This window comes from Pseudophryne corroboree, chromosome 3 (genome assembly GCF_028390025.1).
Source record: "Pseudophryne corroboree isolate aPseCor3 chromosome 3, aPseCor3.hap2, whole genome shotgun sequence".
Lineage (NCBI taxonomy): Eukaryota > Metazoa > Chordata > Amphibia > Anura > Myobatrachidae > Pseudophryne > Pseudophryne corroboree.
This window is the reverse complement of record NC_086446.1, coordinates 34,412,673-34,440,068: the sequence shown is the minus strand read 5'-3', so window position 1 is coordinate 34,440,068 and position 27,396 is coordinate 34,412,673. Positions and strand designations below refer to the sequence as shown.

General features: G+C 46.9%; 1 protein-coding gene across 2 annotated transcripts in view; it reads right to left on the bottom strand.

Moving 5' to 3' along the window:
* LOC135054633 (oocyte zinc finger protein XlCOF7.1-like) overlaps window positions 1-24,570 on the bottom strand; it is a 32,003-nt gene extending 7,433 nt beyond the window's left edge. The window contains exons 1-6 of one of the 2 annotated variants that reach the window (XM_063957851.1): window positions 24,444-24,570; window positions 23,024-23,190; window positions 3,049-3,234; window positions 2,844-2,922; window positions 2,628-2,725; window positions 1,921-2,320 (exon numbers count right to left, since the gene is read on the bottom strand). In XM_063957851.1, the coding sequence (XP_063813921.1) occupies window positions 1,921-2,320; window positions 2,628-2,725; window positions 2,844-2,922; window positions 3,049-3,234; window positions 23,024-23,101 (841 nt within the window). In that variant the 5' untranslated portion in view covers window positions 23,102-23,190; window positions 24,444-24,570. Of the gene's footprint in view, window positions 1-1,920; window positions 2,321-2,627; window positions 2,726-2,843; window positions 2,923-3,048; window positions 3,235-23,023; window positions 23,191-23,689; window positions 23,778-24,443 lie in introns of those variants that run through there. The other variant, XM_063957852.1, reaches the window with a different exon arrangement.
* Between the last annotated feature and the right edge of the window lie 2,826 nt (window positions 24,571-27,396).

The window sequence follows — 27,396 nt, the reverse complement described above, 5'->3', positions numbered from 1 at the left end:
TAGGCTGTAACTTTGCATCATCGTAATTGACACTGGAGTCAGAATCCATGTCGGTATCAGTGTCAACAATTTGGGATAGTGGGCGCTTCTGAGACCCTGACGGCCTCTGCGACATAGGATCAGGCACGGGCTGAGACCCTGACTGTCCTAAGGCTTCAGCTTTATCCAACCTTTTATGCAAGGAATTAACATTATCATTTAAAACCTTCCACATATCCATCCAATCAGGTGTCGGCGCCGTCGGCGGAGACACCACATTCATTTGCTCCCGCTCTGTTTCCACCTAGCCTTCCTCGTCAAACATGTCGACACAAGCGTACCGACACACCACACACACAGGGGATGCTCTTTTTGAAGACAGTTCCCCCACAAGGCCCTTTGGAGAGACAGAGAGAGAGAGTATGCCAGCACACACCCCAGCGCTATATGTCCCAGGAATCACACAGTAACTTAATGTTAACCCAGTAGCTGCTGTTATAATGATTTTTGCGCCTAATTATGTGCCCCCCCTCTCTTTTTACCCTCTTCTACCGTGTATCTGCAGTGGAGAGCCTTTGTGAGCTTCCTCTCAGCGGAGCTGTGGAGAAAAAATGGCGCTGGTGAGTGCTGAGGAAGAAGCCCCGCCCCCTCAGCGGCAGGCTTCTGTCCCGCTTTAATGTACAATATTTTGGCGGGGGCTCATACATATATACAGTGCCCAACTGTATATATGCCAAACTTTTGCCAAGAGGTCCTAATTGCTGACCAGGGCGCCCCCCTGCGCCCTTACAGTGACCGGAGTATGTGGGTGTATGTGGGAGCAATGGCGCACAGCTGCAGTGCTGTGCGCTACCTCAGTGAAGACTGGAGTCTTCTGCCGCCGATTTCGAAGTCTTCTTGCTTCTTATGCTCACCCGGCTTCTGTCTTCCGGCTCTGCGAGGGGGACGGCAGCGCGGCTCTGGGATCGGACGACAAGGGTGAGATCCTGTGTACGATCCCTCTGGAGCTAATGGTGTCCAGTAGCCTAAGAAGCAGGACCTATCTGTAGAGAGTAGGGCTGCTTCTCTCCCCTCAGTCCCACGATGCAGGGAGTCTGTTGCCAGCAGAGCTCCCTGAAAATAATAAACCTAACAAAATACTTTCTTACAGCAAGCTCAGGAGAGCTCACTGAACAGCACCCAGCTCGTCCGGGCACAGATTCAAACTGAGGTCTGGAGGAGGGACATTGGACATACCTCCCAACTTTGTCCCCTTCCAAAGAGGGACACACGCGTGCTCCCGAAAAAAGGGGCGTGTCCTAAGTAAAGGGGGCATGGCTTCGCAGGAGGACCTGCGATCGCGAGACACGCCCCCGTTTTCGTCACTGAGGGGGCATGCCCAGCGCTCTGTGAGCCGCCGGCATGCCCCCTCTCCCTCTGACTTCAGTGAATAGACGCTGTGCGCATGCGCACAGCGTCTATTCACCGCTGCTCTGCTAAGCAGGGCAGCGACAGAGCCTCCCAACTGCCCCCCCCCCCCCCACCGCGGGACACTGCGGCCCGCGGGTGGGACAGCGGGACAGTCCCCCAAAAACGGGACTGTCCCGCGAAAATCGGGACAGTTGGGAGGTATGATAGAGGGAGGAGCCAGAGCACACCAGAATCTAAATTCTTTCTTAAAGTGCCCATGTCTCCTGCGGAGCCCGTCTATTCCCCATGGTCCTTACGGAGTCCCCAGCATCCACTAGGACGTTAGAGAAACGGTGGTTGAGTCGTGAGCTCCGCCCTATCCTCATGAAATATCAAATACGGCTCTTACAGGATAAGGCCCCCAATTCTGAGACACATCTTGCCGAGGCTAACACCAGCAACATGACAGTGGAGGGTGTAGGATAAGAGATTGCTGTAGTGACTGAGGAAGGAGAATATGTGATTTTTCTGTAATAAGTGTGTATTACTCACTTGTGCTGATATCATCTGTAGGGATTTTCTCCTCCTTACACTGCTGATCACCCCTCACATACGTCTCTTCTTCCTCTATATCTTCTGCCTTCATATCAGTCACATATGTCTCTTCTTCTCCCTCTATATCTTCTTCCTTCATATCAGTCACATACGTCTCTTCTTCTCCCTCTATATCTTCTGCCTTCATATCAGTCACATACGTCTCTTCTTCTCCCTCTATATCTTCTGCCTTCATATCAGTCACATACGTCTCTTCTTCTCCCTCTATATCTTCTTCCTTCATATCAGTCACATACGTCTCTTCTTCTCCCTCTATATCTTCTACCTTCATATCAGTCACATACGTCTCTTCTTCTCCCTCTATATCTTCTATCTTAAAACAAGTAATATACTCATCCTAATACAAAAAAAACCACATTAAAATAACATCTTACTAATAACGGTCATTGAGTTAAGCAGTAGAATTACACATCATATAGTGACAGTCACTTAGGTAGTTATTGAGACCAGAGACCATATGTAATGGAGTCAGAGTTGGCCAGAGGTACGGGTTTCTGGTCGAACTCGAACGTTTTTTTAAAGCGGAAATCATGTACAATCATGTACGTGTTTTCAGCTTTAAAACAACCTCAGAGTTTGGCCAGTAACCCGCACCTCCGGCCAACTCTGACTTCATTACATATGGCCCCTTAAAACCCACCTACCTGATGCTCCTGTGGGATCCTGTGATTCTTCTCTGTACAATCCTGGGAATACAGAGAACGGGGACATCTCTCTGGGGTATCTCTGTTACTGGGTCCATCTGTAGGAGACACACAGTGACCGAGTACAGTGTATATATGTGAGTATCAGGTGATGTGTATATATAGGGGCCCCCATACCTGCTCTCCCCTGTACAATACATGACAGTCTCCTCTTACCCAGTGATGTGAGGGGCCGATGATTCTCCATCATCACGTCCTTGTACAGACCCCTGTGTTCCTCTATATATTTCCACTCCTGCATGGAGAGAGAGACAGTGACATCCTGACACCTTATAGGAACCTGACACACACACAATAATACAGTCATCACACAGACACCTCCCCTGGTGTTACTGTATAATGCCCCGTTCCCAGCAGTCACCTCTCCAGTCAGCAGCTGAATGATCTTGTTGGTGAGTTCCAGGATCTTCTGGTCATTGTGCCTCTCATATATCAGTGAGTGAGGTGGAGGCACCGTGATGGGGCTCTGGGTCCTGCTCAGTCCTCCTGACACACGGGGTCGGCTGCTGGGTGTCTCACCGGATGTCTTCTTCACTACTGTGTAATCCTATGTATTGGGGGGAGACATCAACGAATAGCTGAGCTATCTATATGGAGTTGAAATTTTAGAAATTGTCCCTAATACACAAGAGACTCTTATACAATACAACCCCTCTTCCGTTTGTAACCAATTCCAATATACAGATATTAAAAGTTATGGCAGACCTACCCATGTTAACTCTATTTCTTTAAAGTCCATAGGGTCCACATGGATACCATGGGTTTGTTGGTTGGAAAGTTTCGGCACCAAACAGTTAAAGCTTTAGATCCCAGGATGTACTGGTTCTGCTCCCCTGTAACCCCGCCTCCAGCCCAGGCAGTATTGTGAACAAGCCCTAAGGCAGGAGCAGGCAGAGGAGAAGGAAGAATTGTACACTCAAGAAACACACTCACAGTAGAGGAGAACTTAGTGACCTAAAATAAATACCCATAGAAGCCAGGTGCATCAGGGTGGCTGCTCTGTGGATCCTATGGACTTTGAAGAAAAAGAGTTAACCAAAGGTAGGTTCTACCATCTAATTTTCTTCTTCTTCTTCAAGGTCCATAGGGAGTCCACGGGGATACCATGGAGATGTTCCAAAGCAGTTTCCCCTAAGGCTGGGGACGCGCCTGAGCCTGTAGAACTCATTTCCCAAAGGCAGCATCCTGAAAAGCAAATGTATCATAGGAGTAGATTCTAAGAAAAGTGTGGAGGGAAGACCATGTGGCGGGTCTGCACAACTGTTCAGCAAACTCCCCACGGCAAACTCCCCACGGCTAGCCAACCACGAAGACCCCACCGCTCGAGTGCTCTAAGAACAAGAAGATCCACTTCTACTGTATGTATGCCTGAGAGATGAGCATATGGATCCATCAAGCCAAGCTCAGCTTGCTAGCAGACCAGCCTCTGTCGTGAAAATCATTCAAAACAAAACATGAAAAAACATCAGATTTACGGGCAGACCTAGTATGCTCCACAAAAATTTTAAATGCTCGTACCTCATCCCCCAACACATAATTTGGATACCACCTTAGGAAGGTATCCAGACCTAGTCCTGGGGACAGCTCCGTCTGGATTCAAAATCAAAACAAGGAGAGCGACACAAAAGTGTTACTATATCAGAAGAGTGTCTTCTGCGTCAGCCACTTTAAATCCAGAGTACAATGGTTCCAACAGAGCTGCTTGTAGAACCAAAGACAAATCCCATGTAGTCACTGGAGGGACAACGGAGGCTGAGTGTGGAAATCCCCTGAAAGAAAGTTCTGATATTCAGTATAGGAGCAATTTTACTCTAGAACCTCACGTACAGGGCAAATACGTGTACCTTGAGGGACACCAGGTGAAGACCTAAGTCCAATCCTGCTTCTTGCAACTCTGAAAGCAGAAGGATTGTAACTTCTATTTGAATATCACTTGAAGTAAGTGTGCCAAATCCTGTAATAAATCCTTGCTGAAGCAGGCTTGCGGGCTTTAAGCATTGTCTGGACAACCGAGCTTGAGAAACCCTTATACTTTAAAAGGGATGTCTCAAGAAGCAAGCCGTCAAAGACAGCAGAGGTCCTGGTATAGACACAGAATCTGCATCAACAGATCTTGTCATAGAGGAAGTCTGAGAGGAGTGTCGATTGACAGACCCTTCAAGTCTACAAACCAAGGACATCGAGAGCTATAAGGAGCATGATGCCTCTTTTCTGCTTGAACTTGTAAAGCACTCTTGGAAGGAGTGGGAGGAAGGGAGATGTATGCCAGACTGAAGATCCACAGGACAAACAGAGCATCAACAAAGATGGCTGCAGGATCCCTGGTCCTGAACCCATATACTGGAAGTCTGTGGTTGCGGTGAGCTGCCATGAGATTCACATCTGGTAGGCCCCTCTTGCTGGTCCTGGACCCATATACTGGAAGTCTGTGGTTGTGGTGAGCTGCCATGAGATTCACATCTGGTAGGCCCCTCTTGTCCACCAGATCCTGAAAGGCTTCTGGATGTAGAGCCCACTCTCCTGAGTGGATGTCCTGTCGGTTTAGGAAGTCCGCTTTCCCAGTTGACAACTCCTGGATTGAACACTGCCGATACTGCTGGAAGATGATGCTCTGCACAAGTCAGGATGTGCGTCACTTCTCTCATGGTGGCTAGACCTCGCATGCCTCCCTGATGGTTGAGGTAGGCTATTGTAGTTGCGTTGTCATATTGGACCTGAACTGTCCTGTCCTGAAGAAGGTCCTGTGCCAGATTGAGAGCTTTGTACACTGCCCTAAGTTCCAGTATGTTGATGGGCAGGTGACTTTCGGGGACTGTTCAATGCCCCTGAAAAGACTGTTGGCTGTCACTGCTCCCCATCTGCGGATGCTGTATCCATGGTGAGTAGTACCCCATCTGAGAGCCAAAAAGGGACAGCCCTTGTCCCAGTGGGACATTTGTAGCCACCGTCAGAGGGAGAACCGAACCTCCAGTGACAACACCATTGTCTGAGAAGATAATGATGTCTATTCCCACGTGACAGAATCAGGTGATAAAGAGGTCTGGAGTGAAACTGCATACTCCATCCTGTCAAAGGTGGAGACCCTGAACACATAGGCTTCTAACGGTCTGACGTGGGAGTGAACCAAAAGCTGTTAGCAGGAGACAGGCATCCCAGATGCTGGACTATAGAGACACACGCCACCATGCCAGCTTCCGGAGAATCTAGGATGGATCCCAGATATAATATCCTTTGAGACAACAGGGTATATTTCTTCCTTCTTTTTAGTTGATGATCCAACCATGTCTGCAGGATGGCAATGGTCAGACGGAGATGTTGTTGCAGAACCTCTGGAGACTGAGCCATGATCAGTAGGTTGTCTAGGTATGGGAAAATGTGGACCCTGTGACGCCTAATATGTGCAGCCATGATTGCCATAATCATGGTAAAAGACCTGAGGAGCCACAGACAGTCCAAAGGGCAGAGCCCGGAACTGATCATGTTAGTGAAGAACAGCAAACCTGAGGTATCACCAATGGTTGGCCTTAATAGGTACAAACAGGGAAGCCATAAAGTCCCCAGGTTTTAATGCCAAGACACTGGAACTGAGGGTTTCCATGTGAAACTAGAGCACTCGTATAAATTTATTGATAGACCTGAGGTTGAGCATTGGTCGTGTTTGCAGGCCAGGAACAGTGTGGAGTAAAAGCCGGTCGGAACTGCCTGATTGTAAAAGGGCCTGAATTACCTGTTGCTGAGCCAAGGTGACAGGACACCTGTACAGAAAAATTGTTTCGGAAGATGTCTCTGAAAATGAGAGAGCATATCCGTGGTAAACCACTTCTCGTACCAAGGCATCTCGGTAGTCTGATGCCAGGTATCTGTAACTGAAGGAGTCGTCCTCCCACCCTGTGATCCCCTCTCTTCAGGCAGAGGACTTATCTCCCGTCCGACCTTCCTTTGCAGCCGGATATTTGGTAGCCCATGGCTGCTTGGAGCGAGGCTTGTACTTAAAAGAGCTGGTTTGTTTGGGAGCAGTCTCCGATTTTTCTGTCAGTTGCATCCTTGAGGGAGGATTCTGGTATCTGAAAATTGCTTGTTAGGCGTAACCCAGGCTTTATCGATATAACTGCCTGCACTAAAGCAGGAACATCAAGCTTTAAATTGTGTTTCTCAGATGAAGCAGACACAGACTCTAAAGCTTTGGTCTATGTGCCCTAGCCCCCTCCAGCCTTAAGGCTGGTAGGATCAAGGTAGTATAACCTGGCCAGAGAAGAGCGGTATACAGGAAGACAAAAAACCCACTTCTCCTGTGTCAAAGTCAGAAAAATATCCCTATACACGCTGCCATATTTGCACCTCATGCTGGTCCGTGCTGCGCATGCGTGCGCTTTCCCGTGATAGCGCATACCCGCTGATGCGTGCACCCGCTCGCATCGGTATGCGTATTTACGGTAAAGAGTATGTAGTCGTAGCGTGCGACCCAATCGTTACATATTTCCACAATTAATGTAGTTTGTAGATCATGGTCCCTTTGATAGATTCTGAAAGTTTGGTTAATATAGAATGTCCCTGACTGGAGGAATCCCTCTTTGTATTGTGCGAAGGGTCTAACAGGAATCATACAGCAGTGTTTGGTACCCATCGGAAGAGTATTTAATTAGCAATATTCCGGTGTTGGTTTGGAGCGTATTAATCGCTCGTGCGAATAGTTATGGACATAAGAAGTTTATGTCCATTACTATTATTTACGCATACTCAGGTATGCGGCGGGAAACCTAGTTTCCCACCCACCTGAGCTGTTTGAAATCGTCACAGCCCACCTGTATGAATCACCCTATGACCTTTTGTTATAGTGCAAAGCCGAATTCCTGTGTCCAATGGACGATCAGATTGTAGGGACCATTAGATTGCATTGTGTGTGGGGCATAAATAGGCAGGCCGACCACATCCAGCTCTCACTCTTCAACGGTTCTCATTGCTGAAAATCGGGTGCTGGATGTCCAGGCGCATGCGATCGTTTCCCCTTGTGCGTAAGTTTCACTCCGTAATCATATTGTCTTACTGTGAGCCAATCTCTCTCTTTCCGTCTCTCTCTCTCTCTCTCTCTCTCTCCTTTCTCTTTCTCTCGTATCTCCCATTGACTAGTATTGTATTAGATCAGCATAGTATTGTATTGTATTTCTTGTATAGTTATTTGGTTAGGAAGTCTCCGTTATATTGTAGTGTATCATTTGTACTGTGATTCCTTTTACAAGTATATTAGTTATAATACAGTTAATAGGCTTTGGACCCTAAACCAGTATCTGTGTATTTCCTATAGTTTCAAGTGTTCACTTGAGCGTCGGTGACGCTCAAGCAGCTTTGTAGTTAGTCAGGTTACACAAGGTTGCACTTACACCCTGTATTCACATTAAGGTATTCTGTGTATTTCATTAATAATAGGTTTAGACATAAAGGTATAGCGTTGTGAGCGTCTGCGCCGCTGGTGATCTCCTCGTGGTCTCGAGCGTCCGCTACGCCATAGCGAATCATTACTCTAGTCATCACCAATAACGTGCTGTCCTGTGATCACTGGGCCGTGAGCGAACGTGACGCTTGAGCGTCTCGCCTACGGCTAAGCGATCGTTACGCAACAAGCGTACCCTTACGGTACTTCTTAAGTAAACAGCGTACTGTGTTCTTAGACTTCATTAAGGGTTGTTTATACGACAAAGGAATTTAACATTGTCAATTGGGGACTCGTCCTGTCCTTCTCATATCTGCACTAGGTAGATCAGCAGACATTATCCCCCAGCAAAGGGTGGGAGGTTGTCTCACAGTGCTGACGGGATAAGCGTCTGCTTCACTTAGATAAAGAGTGCTGAAGGAATCCGGGAACCGGAAGTAAGAACAAAACGCTTGTGTCTTTTAAAACTGTTTATTTCTTTTCTGTCTTGCGTATACACGCACGCATACATATATATCTGCATTTCTTTTTCAAATTTTCGTATATCACTATTCCTGTTTGCCAATTTTTATAGTTGAAAGAAAAGTGCTAAAAGAGACTTGCTGTTATTTCATAGTTTAAGAATAGAGGTAATAGTTAAAAGTGTAAGACAAACACACAGGTTTGCCTGGGAGATAAGGCAAAGCCAGTGGGGTACGCGGTAGATGATCAGGGATCGTTTACATTGATAAAAGTATATTGTGTTACGGTGGATCTTTGTTTTGAGTACACGTGTCTCTAACAAAGACTAGCGTACGCAATCCAAAGGCCGACGCACGCAGCGTTCATTACGCAACGTGGCGTCCGGTTACGCCCACGTAGCTCAAGTCACGATAAGCGATAAGTAGCGCAAAGCGGTAGATAACGCGACGCGGTAAATAACACAAGTCTATTTTTGAAAAATTTGAAATTTAGTTTAACAGATCCTGCTCCTAATTGGTAACACAGCTGGGCTAAAGAAAATTTCTGCGCAGAAATAGATATAGAAACGAAAGTGTACATGTGTTGAGTGAGTGTGTTTTTATTACATAAGTTTATATAACTTAGAGGTTGAACCAATAGAAATCAGGTAGGACATACGTGTAAGTGACATATACGGTGGCTAAGGAGGCATCCTTGGTTAAATAAAATAAGAGCATTAGAGTATAGCGGACCACAAGGTAACAAGACCAGGAGGTCACAAGGTACAAGAAGGTCCGCTATAAAGGTACAAGAAGTACAACCCCGGGGGTTGGTGCTAAAACCCATAGAGGCCATTGGAAGCTCTGGCTGAAGGAATTCGCAGCCGCAATTTTCGATTCCACTGATCTCTCAGTACATAACAGGTAGTGCTTATGTACTGAACGATTGTACCGCACGTAATTGTGTGCAGTAGTTAGTAATCTGACCTAATACCATTAGAGTAAAGTGGTCACAAACGCTATCTGTACATTCTGACGTGATTTGTGTAATTTTTTATTTTTAAAGGGAAGTTCGCTGGTCACTCAGGAACTATCTAACAACCCCACCTTTATTGGAAAGAGTAAGTGTCCTGCGGGTAACCCTCATATGTTCCAGTAAACAGAAGGTTTTTCTGGTAGGGCCCTGTATCGAGTACGCCAGCACCATATCGGTGTGATCAGGTCGTATTGGTCGAGGTGGGCGAGTGAGTGGGGTACTCGGTAAACCGCCACCGCCGGCCTATTTTGAATAATTTGGTTTGCTGTAAGGGTTCGCTGAAGACCGTGATATAAAGATCAAAGGAGTAGTAAGCAACACCTGCAGATTATGGGGGCCAATTGTTCAGGTAGGGGGCGATCAACCTCGGTTCGGGTTGATTCAGTGGTCCGACCAATTGGGTCGGCCAGGTACATCATGTGTGAAAAATACGGAAGTCACACAGAGGTTTTATGTGATGAATGGGAGAGAATGACTGTACAAGACAGGGAGAAATTCCCAAGAATAGGTAGCTTCAGTCCAGAAGTGTTACAAAATTTAAGGAGGAGGATATGTCTCATAAAATCAACAAAGAGACGAATTCAGCATCATGATTATTTACAGTTGTGGCAACAGGAAGGTGAGATACAGAGAGGTTTGGCTCTGGCGGCGGGATCTGGGGCAGTCAGGAAACTGATCGCCACAGCCCCGCCACCACCATACATAGCAGGAGAGAAGTTGATTACGGAGAGAAACGCACTGGGTTGTAAAACACAAACACTTAGTAACCCTGTAAATGTTAATGATGTTAACCAAGTAACTCATGCAAGTATTAACCCGTGCAAGTTGTACCCTGTTTTGAACCTTCCTCAGGAGTGTGATCAAGAAGACGATCCGGCAACAATTTCAGCTCTCTCTCTCGCAGCCACCATAGCAGAGACCACAGTAGGCACAGCAACACCCACAAGATTAGCGAAGGCCCCTAGCGGAGGGATAGGTGAGGTCGTGTCAACGGGTAAGTACGGCACCATGTATTATACTGAAACAATTTCACCACAAGTTGTAGAATCTACACAGAATGAGGTTGTTAGAGTTAACCCTGTTAGAGTAATAGCAGTTCCCAATGGGAAAACAGATGTATCAGGAGCCACTCCCATAAGGAACATTGCCATGTACACTCCATTTTCCCGAATGGAATTAAGAACAATAGTGTCCGAATTTCCTGACCCCAGGAAAGACTTAGTTGCTAGCCAAAAATACATCAGGGATCTAGGTAACACTGTAGAACCCAACAACAAGGATTGGCAGATACTGCTAAGAGCTTGTTTACCTTCAAATGTCGACTCAGTTCAATTCTTAGCTGACTGTGGACTAGATAAAGATGTACCTCTTACAGATGTGTACAACCAAGATAATGTGAAAAGAATAAACTTGCAGCTAAAAGAATATTTCCCAGCAGTAGCAAAATGGAATAAGATATTCTCCATTAAACAGAAGGAGTCAGAGACAGCTGCAGAGTATTTTCACAGAGCATTATTAGAAATGGCAAAATACACAGGTATAGAGGACATTAAAACAGACACAAACCATCGGGAAGTAGCAGTATCGGTACTGATGGATGGTTTAAAAGAGTCATTGAAGACTAGGGTACAGACCACGCAACCTTGTTGGCGAGGTCTGTCTGTGGCTACTTTGAGAGAGGCTGCTATTGATCACGACAGGAACATCACTAGACACAGGGAGTCGCAAAGTGATAAGTTGATGTCAGAAAGTATACAGGCGCTGACCACAAGGCAGCCTGCGTATGTACCACCGAATCCTGTGGGTAAGTCAAGTGTAATAACATGTTTTTCTTGTAACAAACAGGGACACTATGCACGAGACTGTAGAACAAAGAGTGTACAAAGATCTTTTCAACCCCCTAGACAACGACACGACACACGACATTGGGAGCAGGGTCCACAGAAGCGGAGTTTTGAGCCACATACAGGGGAAACAAAAAGATACCCCCCGAACAGAGATTGGCATGCCTCTGGTAGTTCCCAGCTAACTCCCTCACAAGTAGTTGCTGCCAGCGGGATTCAGGGAGGTCAGCATACCCAATAGGGGTGTGGCCATACCTGTAATCTGCAGCCAGTTAAATTGATTGCCAGTCTTGGAAGTGAACCAGAGATTGCAATCAATGTAGCTGGTAAAACCTTAAACTTTCTTGTAGACACAGGGGCGGCCAAGTCAGTGATAAATTCGACAGTGGGCATGAGAACCACTGGTAGGACAGTTCCAGCCATGGGAGTAACAGGAGTAGTCCAGCACTACCCTGTTGGCAAACCAGCCGAGATTACAATAGGGCCTTTGCATACCAAGCATTCGTTTTTGCTAGCTGCATCGGCACCAACCAATCTCCTGGGAAGAGACTTACTATGTAAAATGGGTTGCGTCATTTATTGTACTCCTGAAGGTGTATTCTTGGACATTCCTGAGAATCACGCTCAGGAAGTACGAGACATGTTAGACTCTCCATCAAAATTAATGTCACATCCCATTATGACAAATAGGAATCCATCCCAAATAGAAGAGATGACATCTCAGATACCAGAGTCACTTTGGACAAAAGATGGACAGGACACTGGATTAATGGCAAACGTAGCTCCAGTAGTTGTACAAGTAAAAGATGGTAGGATAGCTCCAAAAATCCCACAGTATCCTCTGAAGCCAGAGGTGGAGTTAGGAGTTTTCCCAGTAATAGAGCGCTTGCTACAACAGGGCATTCTAGTAAGAACGTCCAGCACAGCAAATAGTCCCATCTTCCCTGTTAAAAAGAATGGGGGGAGGGGTTACAGGCTAGTGCAGGATCTAAGGGGGATTAACAAAATAGTTGAGAGTCAGTTCCCCGTAGTGCCTAATCCAGCTGTCATCCTAATGCAAATTCCTCCCACTGCCAAATTTTTCACTGTTATTGACCTCTGCTCCGCATTCTTTTCGGTACCTCTGCACCCTGACAGCCAATATTTGTTTGCATTCACATACAGAGGAGTCCAATACACGTGGACTCGATTGCCCCAAGGTTTCATAGATAGTCCAAGTATATTTTCTCAGGCTTTGCATGATTGTTTACAGTCTTTCCAACCAGACAGTGGATCAGTATTGATACAGTATGTGGACGATTTATTACTGTGTTCAGATTCACTGGAAGCATCTCTGAAGGATACGAAACAGCTCCTGTTTCATCTTTCAGACACCGGACACAAGGTGTCCAAAGACAAGTTGCAATTATGCCAAACTAAGGTAAAATATTTGGGACACTGTCTAACACAAGGACTGAGACACCTGACCGCTGATAGAATCCAAGCCATTAGAGACATGACACTGCCACAAACCCAGCAACAGATCAGGACGTTTTTAGGAATGTGTGGGTATTGCCGTAATTGGATCCCAGGGTTTTCCATATTGGCGTTACCTTTGCAGGAAATGGTCTCCTCAAACAAACCTGATAGGATCTCGCATACAGACGAATCCGAAACAGCATTTGAGAGACTCAAACAGTGCCTAACGCAGGCGCCAGCACTAGGTATGCCAGACTATGGGAAACCCTTTGAACTATACGGAACAGAAAGTGCTGGTTGCGCAGCAGGTGTACTAACCCAAAAACACGGTGATGCCAGCAGGCCAGTTGCATATTACAGCGCTCAGCTAGACACGGTAGCACGATCCCTCCCCACATGCTTGCGTAGCGTTGCGGCGATAGCATTGCTAGTGACAAAAAGCGAAGATGTCGTGCTAGGCCACAACCTCACAATCCATACACCACATGCGGTATCTGCCCTATTAAATTCTGCCCAAACCAGACACGTCTCATCAGCGAGGTTTACAAGATGGGAATTGGCACTAATGGCCCCAGTAAACATCACCATAAGGAGATGCAGCGCATTAAATCCTGCAACATTTCTCCCAGGTGTGCCTGGTCAGACACAAAGGGTGGAAGGTGAGAGTGATGGGGAAGGAGGATTTAATACAAAGGAAGATACACATGATTGTATGGAATATTTGACCCAAAATTTTACCGCAAGGCCTGACATCAGTGACAATCCACTGGAAGATGCAGAACTCACGTTCTACACGGACGGTAGTTGTCATAGACAGTCAGACTCGGGAGACTTGTGTACTGGATACGCAGTCGTAGATGACCAAGACACCATAGAAGCGGAACCGCTAGGTCCACCTCACTCAGCCCAGGTTGCTGAACTGGTCGCCCTAACCAGAGCATGTGAATTGGCTAAGGGTAAGTCAGCCAATATCTACACCGATTCTAGATACGCCTTCGGGGTAGTACATGATTTCGGAGCCCTATGGCGCCTCAGAAATTTCATGACGGCAGCTGGTACACCGATAGCGCATGCAGCTTATATAAAAAGGCTTCTAACAGCGATACAGGAACCCGACAGAGTGGCTGTTATCAAATGTAAAGCACACACATATAGTCAAGACCCGGTATCCCTTGGTAACAGCCGAGCAGACGAAGCCGCAAAGCTTGCAGCTGCTACCCCCATACAGACAGACACCACACAATTGATGGTATTTAATACCATCAACACACAGAAGTTGTGTGAGATGCAGAATTTGTGTTCCACACAGGAAAAGGCAGTCTGGAAGGCAAAGGGATATGGCCAGGAGTCCTCAGGGCTCTGGACGGATGGACATGGTAAACCAGTGGCCCCCAGGACATACCTTCCATGTCTGGCTGAAGCAGCTCACGGGCTGACTCATCTAGGCAGGGAGGGGATGTGCAAATTGGTAAGAGCATACTGGTGCGCCCCAGGATTCTCCTCTCATGCGGGTAAAAGAGCAATGTCATGCCTTACCTGTCTGAGAAAGAATATTGGAAAAGCAATACCTACAGAACCATCCCATGTCCCACCTGCCGGCGGCCCTTTCCAGGTAATACAAATTGACTTCATTCAATTACCCCCATGTCGAAATTTGAAATATGTACTTGTTTGTATAGATGTTTTCTCGAATTGGGTCGAAGCATTTCCAGCAGCTACAAATACCGCTATGTTTACAGCTAAGAAAATTGTGCAGGAATTTGTATGTAGATATGGTATCCCTAGAATCATTGAAAGTGATAGGGGTACCCATTTTACCGGTGATGTCTTTCAAGGAATGTGTAAACTAATGGGTATTGATAGCAAGCTGCACACTCCGTACCGTCCACAGGCGAGTGCGAAGGTCGAAAGAGTGAACAGCACTATTAAAAATAAATTGAGTAAAGTAATGGCAGAGACAGGATTGACGTGGCCAGAAGCTTTACCCATTGTTTTGTATAGCATCAGAACCACTCCCAGGTCCCCTCTTAACCTGTCCCCTTTTGAAATTCTGTTTGGTCGACAACCGCATGTCATGATTAACCCTCAGGATGATTTGAAATGTAACAATGAAGTGACTGTAAAATACTTGATTAACATGAGTAAGCAGTTGAGGAATCAAAATTATAATCTGAAGTTGGTGATTCCTGATTTACCAGATAGTAATTGTCATGACATTGAACCTGGGGATTATGTAATGATACGAAATTTTCTACGCTCAGGTTGTCTTATTGATAGATGGGAAGGACCATACCAGGTCTTATTGACTAGCACCACAGCATTGAAGGTTGCTGAGAGAGAGACTTGGGTCCATTCATCCCACTGCAAAAAGGTTGCTGATCCAGAGAAGTCCCGTGATAAGGAACAGACGGTAGAGGTTGTATCACTGGAGTGTCTGTTCCAGGAGGACTGAGGCGGCACCTGAGCCTTGAAGACCGAAAGCAGTTGTTGACTCCCTTCTCCCTTTTATTGTTTTCTCCACTTCCCATCCCCTCTCCCTTAAAAATTTCTTTTTCCCCCTTCTCATTCTTCTCTATTTCCTCCTCAAAGATGGACTTGCCCCAAGAGACTGTGATCCGGATTTTGATGTTAACCATGATGTTGACCAGAGCAGTCTGTTCCGGCGAGAGTACCATAGAGGTCGAGAGAGGTTCTGGAATGGGTTCCGATTATGATGATGGAGGCGCAGTTTTCCAAGATCAACCAAACCAACAAGCAAAGGCGAGTATCAGAAAACGATCCGATAGAAGAAATTGTGATGGATTGTTAGCTGAAGAAAACTGTATCTGTAGGCTCTGTGACAATTTGATTGAGGATGGGTGCATAAAGAAATGCCAATCCAGTTTTAATATCCATATGGACCGGCATCCATTGAGTGACTATCACTCCTTAGTGGGTAACGTATTAAACCAAACAGATTGTTGGGTATGCTCTCAAGTACCTCAGGGTCATAGCAAATCAGGGCTAGTGCCATTTCCTTTAACGTTAGGGGAGGTACTTGAGCTAAGTGGTGGGAGACCGGTGGACCGGAGGTTTAACATTTCCAGCCCTCCTAGTTTGAAGCTCCACCAATACCATGTGGATAGGTCCCTCTTATGTTTTAATATCTCCAATCCCCGTAAGCCGGGAAATTGGGAAGTGTCATGGAGCAACCTTACCATGACCTTTTCACACAGAGCAGATAGAATGCCTACAGATACAGAGCTTGTACGCCACATAGCCAGTAGAGGAAAATCTTTCCGGTATCGATATACCTTAGGAAATAGGATTACTAGAGTTGGAGAAGTATCACCAGGATACTGTGCACATATCGTACAAACCGATACGTGCATTAAGCAGATGGAAGAATTAGGGTCAGGAGAGTTCACCTGGAAGGTGTGTAATATGGTAATGTCCTTCTCTGTCCCATATGTTCTCCCCGATGATGCATATTTCATATGCGGGAGAAAGGCGTACAAGTGGCTTGCCCCAAACTCTGAAGGATTGTGTTATATTGGAAAAGTATTGCCTGAAGTGATGACTGTTACACATGACAAAATGAAGGACATACACCGTGGTGCCCAAGCTCCTTATACTCACACTCATTACGAGCACCGAGTTAAAAGACAACTGTCAGAAAGGTTAGAGCATCCGGCCTCTGATCTTATCCATGAATCCACCGGGATTCAGGTTCTGGTAGCGTTAGATTTCACTCGCACCGCTCGAGGAGTGATGAATTATAGATACATTTCCGCACTCGCCAATTTGTTAGATAATATCACTGAAATGTATGATGACACGTTCAGATACACTGGAAGAGAACTTCAAGCTTATAAAACAGAACTAGTTCAGCATAGGATGGTTCTTAATTATCTTACAGCAGTAACAGGCGGATATTGTGTTACATTGGCAACACAGTACGGCATAAAGTGTTGCACGTATATCACAAATAGCACCGAGGATCCGGTAGAGGTCATAGACCAAAAGATGGACGATATTCTCCAATTGAAGTGGGAATTTCGTCGAAAACACAATCTCACCCTTGCTGCTGTAGGTAATGAGCTGACTGGTTGGGTGTCATGGTTGAACCCGCGAAACTGGTTCTCCGGTTTAGGAGACTGGGCTCAAGGAGTCATAATGGATGTTGGAAAGTTCCTCCTATGTATCTTAGGTGTTGTTATATCTATTGGATTGATATTTAGATGCGGGCAGGCTTTAATGAGGTGCAAACAAAGTACAAAAGTGATGAGCTTGAGGAGTGAGGAAACTGTAATTAACCTGGATTTGATTTATGACCCAATGATAGAAACCAGGATGTGATGAAAAATGCGATTATACGGTCCGTTTCTTTCACCTGTTTTTCTGCTTTTCTCCAAGATACAAAGACCCCCTTGGACGAGGAAGTTGACGAGACGCTATACAGACAACAGACAAGCACCAAAGATGAAGTTTTGACCACTTGAGAAATGGACATTTGATGAACTTTGCCATGGATCCCCAGTTTCCCTAGTATTTTTAAACTCACGCTAGCCCAACATTTTTTGTAAATCTGATGGCACTGACAAAGCTATTTGCTCATGCCCAAGGAGCAATACAGCGCAAAGAAGACGACTCTCAACAGATACCGAACAAAACTTCAACGACAGATGTACATTTACCTGACATAGAATATCATTGCATTCCCCATAAGTGTTCTTTATCTTCATCTCTACAACCCTCAGGTAATAACACACATAGTAAAGGGAATACAGGCACAGGTATCAGCAATCACATATCCCCCCCATTCATGTATCATCAACTAAAATGTGCTCCCCATTTTGTTCAAAATCCGAAAAGAGCTCGGTAAAGTTTGACAGCCCATCCACAGACCCGTACCACGGGATAAGAAGGAATTCAAATGTATACTTCGCAATACCTCGAAGCTTGATTTACAACACGTACGGCACGATGATACATGACCCTCCAAACATGGACTCATACACACATGCTTCTGCTATCACACTAGGTCATACCCTCTTCACACCTACTCCTCTCTCCTCCCTCACCCAACCATGGAAATGAATTAACCCCTGACATATATTTTTCTCCTTTTGAAATGTTTTAGAAGGTGGCAGTTATTATTGACTGCCAAAGGGTGGACTGTCAAAGTCAGAAAAATATCCCTATACACGCTGCCATATTTGCACCTCATGCTGGTCCGTGCTGCGCATGCGTGCGCTTTCCCGTGATAGCGCATACCCGCTGATGCGTGCACCCGCTCGCATCGGTATGCGTATTTACGGTAAAGAGTATGTAGTCGTAGCGTGCGACCCAATCGTTACATATTTCCACAATTAATGTAGTTTGTAGATCATGGTCCCTTTGATAGATTCTGAAAGTTTGGTTAATATAGAATGTCCCTGACTGGAGGAATCCCTCTTTGTATTGTGCGAAGGGTCTAACAGGAATCATACAGCAGTGTTTGGTACCCATCGGAAGAGTATTTAATTAGCAATATTCCGGTGTTGGTTTGGAGCGTATTAATCGCTCGTGCGAATAGTTATGGACATAAGAAGTTTATGTCCATTACTATTATTTACGCATACTCAGGTATGCGGCGGGAAACCTAGTTTCCCACCCACCTGAGCTGTTTGAAATCGTCACAGCCCACCTGTATGAATCACCCTATGACCTTTTGTTATAGTGCAAAGCCAAATTCCTGTGTCCAATGGACGATCAGATTGTAGGGACCATTAGATTGCATTGTGTGTGGGGCATAAATAGGCAGGCCGACCACATCCAGCTCTCACTCTTCAACGGTTCTCATTGCTGAAAATCGGGTGCTGGATGTCCAGGCGCATGCGATCGTTTCCCCTTGTGCGTAAGTTTCACTCCGTAATCATATTGTCTTACTGTGAGCCAATCTCTCTCTTTCCGTCTCTCTCTCTCTCTCTCTCTCTCTCCTTTCTCTTTCTCTCGTATCTCCCATTGACTAGTATTGTATTGTATTAGATCAGCATAGTATTGTATTGTATTTCTTGTATAGTTATTTGGTTAGGAAGTCTCTGTTATATTGTAGTGTATCATTTGTACTGTGATTCCTTTTACAAGTATATTAGTTATAATACAGTTAATAGGCTTTGGACCCTAAACCAGTATCTGTGTATTTCCTATAGTTTCAAGTGTTCACTTGAGCGTCGGTGACGCTCAAGCAGCTTTGTAGTTAGTCAGGTTACACAAGGTTGCACTTACACCCTGTATTCACATTAAGGTATTCTGTGTATTTCATTAATAATAGGTTTAGACATAAAGGTATAGCGTTGTGAGCGTCTGCGCCGCTGGTGATCTCCTCGTGGTCTCGAGCGTCCGCTACGCCATAGCGAATCATTACTCTAGTCATCACCAATAACGTGCTGTCCTGTGATCACTGGGCCGTGAGCGAACGTGACGCTTGAGCGTCTCGCCTACGGCTAAGCGATCGTTACGCAACAAGCGTACCCTTACGGTACTTCTTAAGTAAACAGCGTACTGTGTTCTTAGACTTCATTAAGGGTTGTTTATACGACAAAGGAATTTAACATTGTCACCTGAGACCTGCTACAGCAGGCAGCTGAATGCAGTGAGCACCTGCTCTGACATACAAGTCATATTGAACAACACCCTGCTGAGATAAACCAGCTGAACAGGAGCTATCAAAACACTGGATCAACTACACAAGCCTGAAAGGCTGTTAGGATCACTGCAGTATAACCTGACCCTGGGGGAGAGGTATACAAGGAAGCAGAACCTGACTTCCGAGACCTGATACAGCAGGCAGCTGAATGCAATGGCTTCAAGCATATCATTTCACACACAAATCATCCTCCTGATGGGATAAACTAGCTGAACAGGGTTTGCATGCAATCAAGGAGGGAGCCTCAACCCCCTTCCCTTATACCGCTTTCAGATCGCAATAGTGGGTCGCACCCGGAACTTGTACACGGCTCCTTCCCCAGCAGATATATACATACTGTAAGTCACATATAATGCATAAATAATTTAGGCAATGAATCAACTATACAAGTCACTGGTAGGATTCATATGATGTATAAACCTCGTCCCCCCCCCTGGTGGCTGCTCTGCTCCTGAAACCTGCTGCAGGAAGCACATGCAGCAACTGAACGTCTCACTGGTGAGGATTCAAATACACAGCTCAAAAGGCAGGAAACCTCTGTGAGGATTGCGCTCTGAGCTGGGGGGAGGAGCTATCGGGGAAGAGCCTTCCTCCCCTTGCTTACATTAACACCATGGCTACTGGCCTCATATGATCACCGATGCCTTTTAAAACCTCTGGTGCTATAGTGGAACGAGCGGATGAACAGGGTGACCTTATCGGCGCCTCCAGTGGACTCCATACTGGAGGTCAAGGCTGCACATACCGCTTTACCTGCTCCCTGTTGATTAGCTGCAGCCTGAGCTTCTCGGTAGCGGTGCTGCGTTGACGCTTGCCGAAATCCCTGGACCAGTTACCAGCGTTGCGGACGCCGATGGGGAGTTGTCAGAGCAGCAGCGCCAGCGCCCTATGGACTGCCCAGCGCTGCTTGCTCAAAAAAACATACTAAAATTAAAATAAAGTATATGAGCTTGGGACTGCAAAGCAGTCCCCCTGTCTAAAGGTGCCTCTCCTGCCAGCACCAAACAAATACTGACTAGGCCTCTGGCTGCGGGTGTGGTTATAGGGGAGAGGGACAAGGGCATCCTGGGAGCTAAAATTTTAACTGTTTAGTGCCCAGACCTCACCCACCAACTGTACCTTTTTTTTTTTATGGTCTGTGCCTGCCAAAAAGGGCTTTGTACCGATTTTTGACTCTCCAAATGAACATTGAAAGTATAGAAAAGAGGGTGTGGTCCTAATTTGTACCAGTTTTCATGTGTAAAATGTTGGAGGGTATGCAACAACCCCATGGTTGTGGACTCTCTATGGACCCTGAAGAAGAAAAAGAGAGTGCATGCAACACCTCTCATGTCATCTTCATTTTATATGACAGAATAAAAACCGTACTGTGACCAATGTAATTTATCCTAGCTACAGTGAGGACTGAGGCACTCATACTATATCTGAGAGCGGCTCCCATTGGCTTGGTTACAGCTGTGCTGATGATTGGACTGAGGCGCTGATACTATATCTGAGAGCGGCTCCCAGCTGCCTGGTAACAGCTGTGCTGATGAGAGGACTGAGGCACTGATACCATATCTGAGAGCGGCTCCCTGCTGCCCGGTTACAGCTGTGCTGATGAGAGGACTGAGGTGCTGATACTATATCTGAGAGCGGCTCCCTGCTGCCCGGTTACAGCTGTGCTGATGAGGAGACTGAGGCACTGATACTATATCTGAGAGCGGCTCCCTGCTGCCCGGTTACAGCTGTGCTGATGAGAGGACTGAGGCACTGATACTATATCTGAGAGCGGCTCCCTGCTGCCTGGTTACAGCTGTGCTGATGAGAGGACTGAGGCACTGATACTATATCTGAGAGCGGCTCCCATCGGCTCGGTTACAGCTGTGCTGATGAGGAGAGTGAGGCACTGATATTATATCTGTGAGCGGCTCCCTGCTCCCCGGTTACAGCTGTACTGATGAGAGGACTGAGGCACTGATACTATATCTGAGAGCGCCTCCCTGCTGCCCGGCTACAGCTGTGCTGATGAGAGGACTGAGGTGCTGATACTATATCTGAGAGCGGTTCCCTGCTGCCTGGTTACAGCTGTGCTGATGAGACTGAGGCACTGATACTATATCTGAGAGCGGCTCCCTGCTGCCCGGTTACAGCTGTGCTGATGAGAGGACTGAGGTGCTGATACTATATCTGAGAGCGGCTCCCTGCTGCCTGGTTACAGCTGTGCTGATGAGAGGACTGAGGCACTGATACTATATCTGAGAGCGGTTCCCTGCTGCCCGGTTACAGCTGTGCTGATGAGACTGAGGCACTGATACTATATCTGAGAGAGCCTCCCTGCTGCCTGGTTACAGCTGTGCTGATGAGACTCAGGCAATGATACTATATCTGAGAGCGGCTCCCTGCTGCCCGGTTACAGCTGTGCTGATGAGAGGACTGAGGTGCTGATACTATATCTGAGAGCGGCTCCCTGCTGCCTGGTTACAGCTGTGCTGATGAGAGGACTGAGGCACTGATACTATATCTGAGAGCGGTTCCCTGCTGCCCGGTTACAGCTGTGCTGATGAGACTGAGGTACTGATACTATATCTGAGAGAGCCTCCCTGCTGCCCGGTTACAGCTGTGCTGATGAGGAGACTGAGGCACTAATACTATATCTGAGAGCAGCTCCCTGCTGCCCGGTTACAACTGTGCTGATGAGACTAAGGCACTGATACTATATCTGAGAGCGGCTCCCTGCTGCCTGGTTACAACTGTGCTGATGAGGAGACTGAGGCACTGATACTATATCTGAGAGCGGCTCCCTGCTGCCCGGTTACAGCTGTGCTGATGGGACTGAGGCACTGATACTATATCTGACCTAAAGGACCTCATAAAATAACACACATAATATTGGCAGATACACTCAAACTCCTGATATACAAAGTAGTTTCACAGTATCTTCTCTACACTTGGGTGTGGCCTCTCTGAGATCAGGAACACAGAACTCTCATAGGGCTGTCTCAGAGACAGTAATCACAAAGGGCGGAGTTCTCTCCCAGATCCCCTCACCTCCCCAATCATGTCCCTGTATTATTACTATAAAGTGATGTCACTGTGACGCTCCCAGATCCCCTCACCTCCACAGTCATGTCCCTGTATTATGACTATAGATAAGTGCTGACTGTGACACTCCCAAATCCCCCAACCTCCCCAGTCATGTTCCTGTATTATTACTATAGATATGTGACGTCACAGTGACGCTCCCAGATCCCCTCACCTCCCCAGTCATGTCCTTGTATTATTACTATAGATATAAGTGACGTCACAGTGACACTCCCAGATCCTCTCACCTCCCCAGTCATGTCCCTGTATTATTATTATTATAGATATAAGTGATGTCACTGTGACACTCCCAGATCGCCTCACCTCCTCAGTCATGTCCCTGTATTATTACTATAGATATAAGCGATGTCACTGTGACGCTCCCAGATCCCCTCACCTCCCCAGTCAGCAGGTAGATGATCTCCAGAGTGAGATGTATTATCCTCTCAGTCACAGTACCGCTGTCCATGTCCATCCTCAGTGAATCAGTGATTTATACAGGACAGGTTACACCCTCCTGTGATCCCCAGTAAACCAGGCTCTCGGTCCTCACTGCTAAGTAGTCTAGGAAGAAACAGAATTATTATTAGTATAATAAGAATCACAGATTACACTGAGTGACCATCAAATCTTATTTTCCTAGAGCCACAGAGCCCCGGTCAGCACTTCAAAGAAGTTTACCAGATCCAGGTTCATAGAACTGCTCAGTGACCATTACACAATGCTGTATTGTTTAAGGTAAAACCAATAAAACTCTTGTGGCTTTTTCTCTTTCCAATCCTCAGAGACTAGAGCTGGACTGGCTCACAGGTTATTGCAGGTATCCGCTGCCAGAAATACACAAACTAGATTTGCTGATCATTTTTATTTTATTACAGAAATTGAGATCATTTTGATCTAAAAAAAAAAAAATCACATCCACTCTGTATAGACCACATTGCTGCAGGAAGCAGTCAGGAGAAATTGACACCTTCTATATATGGGGACAGGCTATACAGTATGTAGCTTTCTCCAGCTAAAATACACTTTATGTATATACACCCCTCTGTCTGCTCGCCCATACCTTTGGTAAAGGTTTCCCTCCGACTCATACTAGCTTCAGCAGGTTTCCGTACCTTTGCTCATTGTTATCTGTACGACGCCCTAATCCCAACACAAAGTCACACATCCCAGTAATTATCGGTAATACCTTGCTCCCAGTATCAGTCCCACCCTCTCCCAGTACCAGTCACCCTTCTCCCAGTCACCCCCCCTCTCCCAGTACCAGTCCCCTCCTCTCCCAGTACCAGTCCCCTCCTCTCGCAGTACCAGTCACCCCCCCTCTCCCAGTACCAGTCACCCCTCTCCCAGTACCAGTTCCCTCCCTCTACCAGTATCAGTCCCCCCCTCTCCCAGTACCAGTCACCCTTCTCCCAGTCACCCCCCCTCTCCCAGTACCAGTCCCCTCCTCTCCCAGTATCAGTCCCCCCCCTCTCCCAGTATCAGTCACCCTTCTCCCAGTCACCCCCCCTCTCCCAGTACCAGGCCCCTCCTCTCCCAGTACCAGTCCCCCCCTCTCCCAGTACCAGTCCCCTCCTCTCCCAGTATCAGTCCCCCCCCTCTCCCAGTATCAGTCACCCTTCTCCCAGTCACCCTTCCTCTCCCAGTACCAGTCCCCTCCTCTCCCAGTATCAGTCCCACCTCTCCCAGTACCAGTAGTCCCCTCCTCTCCCAGTATCAGTCCTCTCCCCCCCTCTCCCAGTATCAGTCCTCTCCCCCCTCCCCTCTCTCCCAGTAGCAGGCAGACAGGGGACAGGCAGAGGAAGGACAGAACTCACTGTAGCAGAGGAGCCCGGTCACTGGCAGCAATCACCAGGCGGAGGAGAATGAGAGAGGTCAGAGGGCGCGCAGCTGGGAGCGAGGCTTGGCATACAGGAAGTGCGGGTCACGTGGGGGGGGGGGGAGTGGCGGCAGAAGCGAGGCTCGGCATACAGGAAGTGCGGGTCACTGTGGAGGAGTAACCATAGAGACGAGGCTGGGATACAGGGAGGGGGGGGGAGCAGCGGGTGATGGGGTGTATGTGCAGGAATAGCGGGTGAGATGGGAGCATGTAGCTGATGTGCGGTGACTGCTCCCCCCCTGCAGCCTGCCCGCTGCCCCCAGCTGCTGCGTGTCTCCCCATACAGGGGCTGCGGCTGCAGCAGGACAGGGAGGAGGAGGGCGGGACAGATATATGGAGATGCACAGATATATAGATAGATACAGGTCTATAGAGATATCTATAGACAGACATACAGGTATATAGGGCTATATATATATATATATATAGATAGATAGAGATACAGGTATATAGGGATATATATATATAGATCGAGATACAGGTATATAGAGATATCTAGATAGAGATACAGGTATGTAGAGATAGAGGAGGAGGGAGCTAAAGAGTAAGGGATACAGGTATATATAACAGACCCTCCAACATGACCCGCCCCACTAGGTACAAAATGCTCTGTTTCTGGACTTCCCTCTTAATTTATGATTTCCATCACCTGTGTTGAACTAGTTAAATGATAAGAAAGCTGTTTCTTCACAGGTGATGGCAATAATAAATTAAGAGGGAAGTCCAGAAACAGAGCATTTTGTACCTAGTGGGGCGGGTCATGTTGGAGGGTATGATATACTAGATTAGAATGATATGTATAGAGGCAGATAGATGCCTGTATCCTAATATGTATCTGTGGCTACAGGGAGAGAGATGTGTATAGATAGAGAGGGTTAATGAACTATATTCTATCCATGTGCATATTGCTGGTGAGCGAGCCGCCCCTTCGTTGTGATGTGTACCCAGGATCTGATGGGTCGATATATTGGCTGGGTCCACGTCACTCGGGGTGTACCTGGCTTTAGAGATTTTGAAGGGCTTCTATGAAAATCTTTATTCTAAGAGTCCAGTAATCTCACACAATAGGCTGTTTTCTGGGATGGCTTCCCCCGATGAACAATGCCCAGATGGATTACTCCTTGCTCCCATAGACAGGAGAGAAATCCTGCAGTCATTTAAACATTTAAGGTTCCATTCCTGATGGGTTCTCTGGAGAATTCTGTGTGATACTCTGCAAGAACTGCTCAGTAGTATTTCTAAGTCCCTTTTAAAAAAAATATTTATAAATTGAACTGCAAAAGAAAATATAATAAGAAACTTCCAAATGAAATAGGGAGACATTGTAGTATAAAATATATACCTCCAGAGTATACAATAGCAATAGTACCAAAACAATGGCAGTAACAGAGCTAGACAAATATAAACAATATAATAACACAATGTAGGGAGTGATTCAGACCTGAATGTAGATGTGCGGAAAAAAAACGCTCATCTACGATCAAATTCTTTGAATAGCGGGGTGACGCCCAGCACAGGGCAAGCCGGGTCCTCTTCCCTCCCTCCTGCAGACATGTGAAGGCAGATGGCTACCCGCCTTGTTTTGGGTCACAGCAGCTGCGTGTGATGTCACGCAGCTGCCGCAACCCACCCCAGCAACGGTCCGGACAAGCCTCCGTTGTCCGGACCGCATCCCTTAAACGGAGTGTTGACACCCACAAAACAAGTTTTCCCTTATGTCCTAGAGGATGCTGGGGTTCCATTTAGTACAATGGGGTATAGACGGGTCCACTAGGAGCCATGGGCACTTTAAGAGTTTGATAGTGTGGGCTGTCTCCTCCCTCTATGCCCCTCCTACCAGACTCAGTTTAGAAAATGTGCTCGGAGGAGCCGGTCACAGCTAGGGGAGCTCCTAGGAGTTTTCTTAGTTTTTTTGTTTTCAGAGTTAGGTTACAGGCAGGGCCAGCTCTACCATTAGGCAGCTTTAGGCGGCTGCCTAGGGGTGCCGGCCCTTGGGGGGCGCCACTGAATTAATTTAGCAAAAAACTGAAGGATGCCTCTGTATGCAGCCTCCTTTTACACTGTGCTGACCGCTGCTGTGGGTTTAATCTGGTGCAGCCACCACTATCAGGCTGTGCCACATAGTGCCTCAGCGCTTCCTCCATGCTGACATGTGTAACATCAAGTCATATGAAGCCACATAGGTGGTGAATGTAACTTGGCGCAACCCCGCGACATTGGCCTTGGTAACCTATATGATTCCTAACATGCGGGCTAGCATGTATACATAAAGATTAGACAGCACTCAAGGACTTTTAAAGTGAAAGTGTATTTGTTTTTCTCTTACGTCCCAGAGGATGCTGGGGACTCCAAAAGGACTTTGGGGTATAGACGGGATCAGCAGGAGACATGGGCACACTATAAGACTTTGAATGGGTGTGACATGGCTCCTCCCTCTATGCCCCTCCTCCAGACCTCAGTTAGATTCTGTGCCCAGAGAGACTGGACACACACTAGGGGAGCTCTACTGAGTTTCTCTAGAAAATACTTTATGTTAGGTTTTTTATTTTCAGGGAGACCTGCTGGCTAAAGGCTCCCTGCTTCGTGGGACTGAGGGGAGAGAAGTCAGACCTACTTCTTCTTAGTTCAAAGGCTCTGCTTCTTAGGCTACTGGACACCATTAGCTCCAGAGGGTTCGATCACTTGGTGCGCCTAGCTGCTTGTTCCCGGAGCCGCGCCGTCACCCCCTAACAGATGCCAGAAGAAAGAAGCCGGGTGAGTATTCAGAAGAAAGAAGACTTCAGTGATGGCAGAAAACTTCGGTAACGGAGGTACAGCGCATTGGTCGCGCTGCGCCCCATGCTCCCACACATACACCAACGGCACTCGCAGGGTGCAGGGGGGGGCGCCCT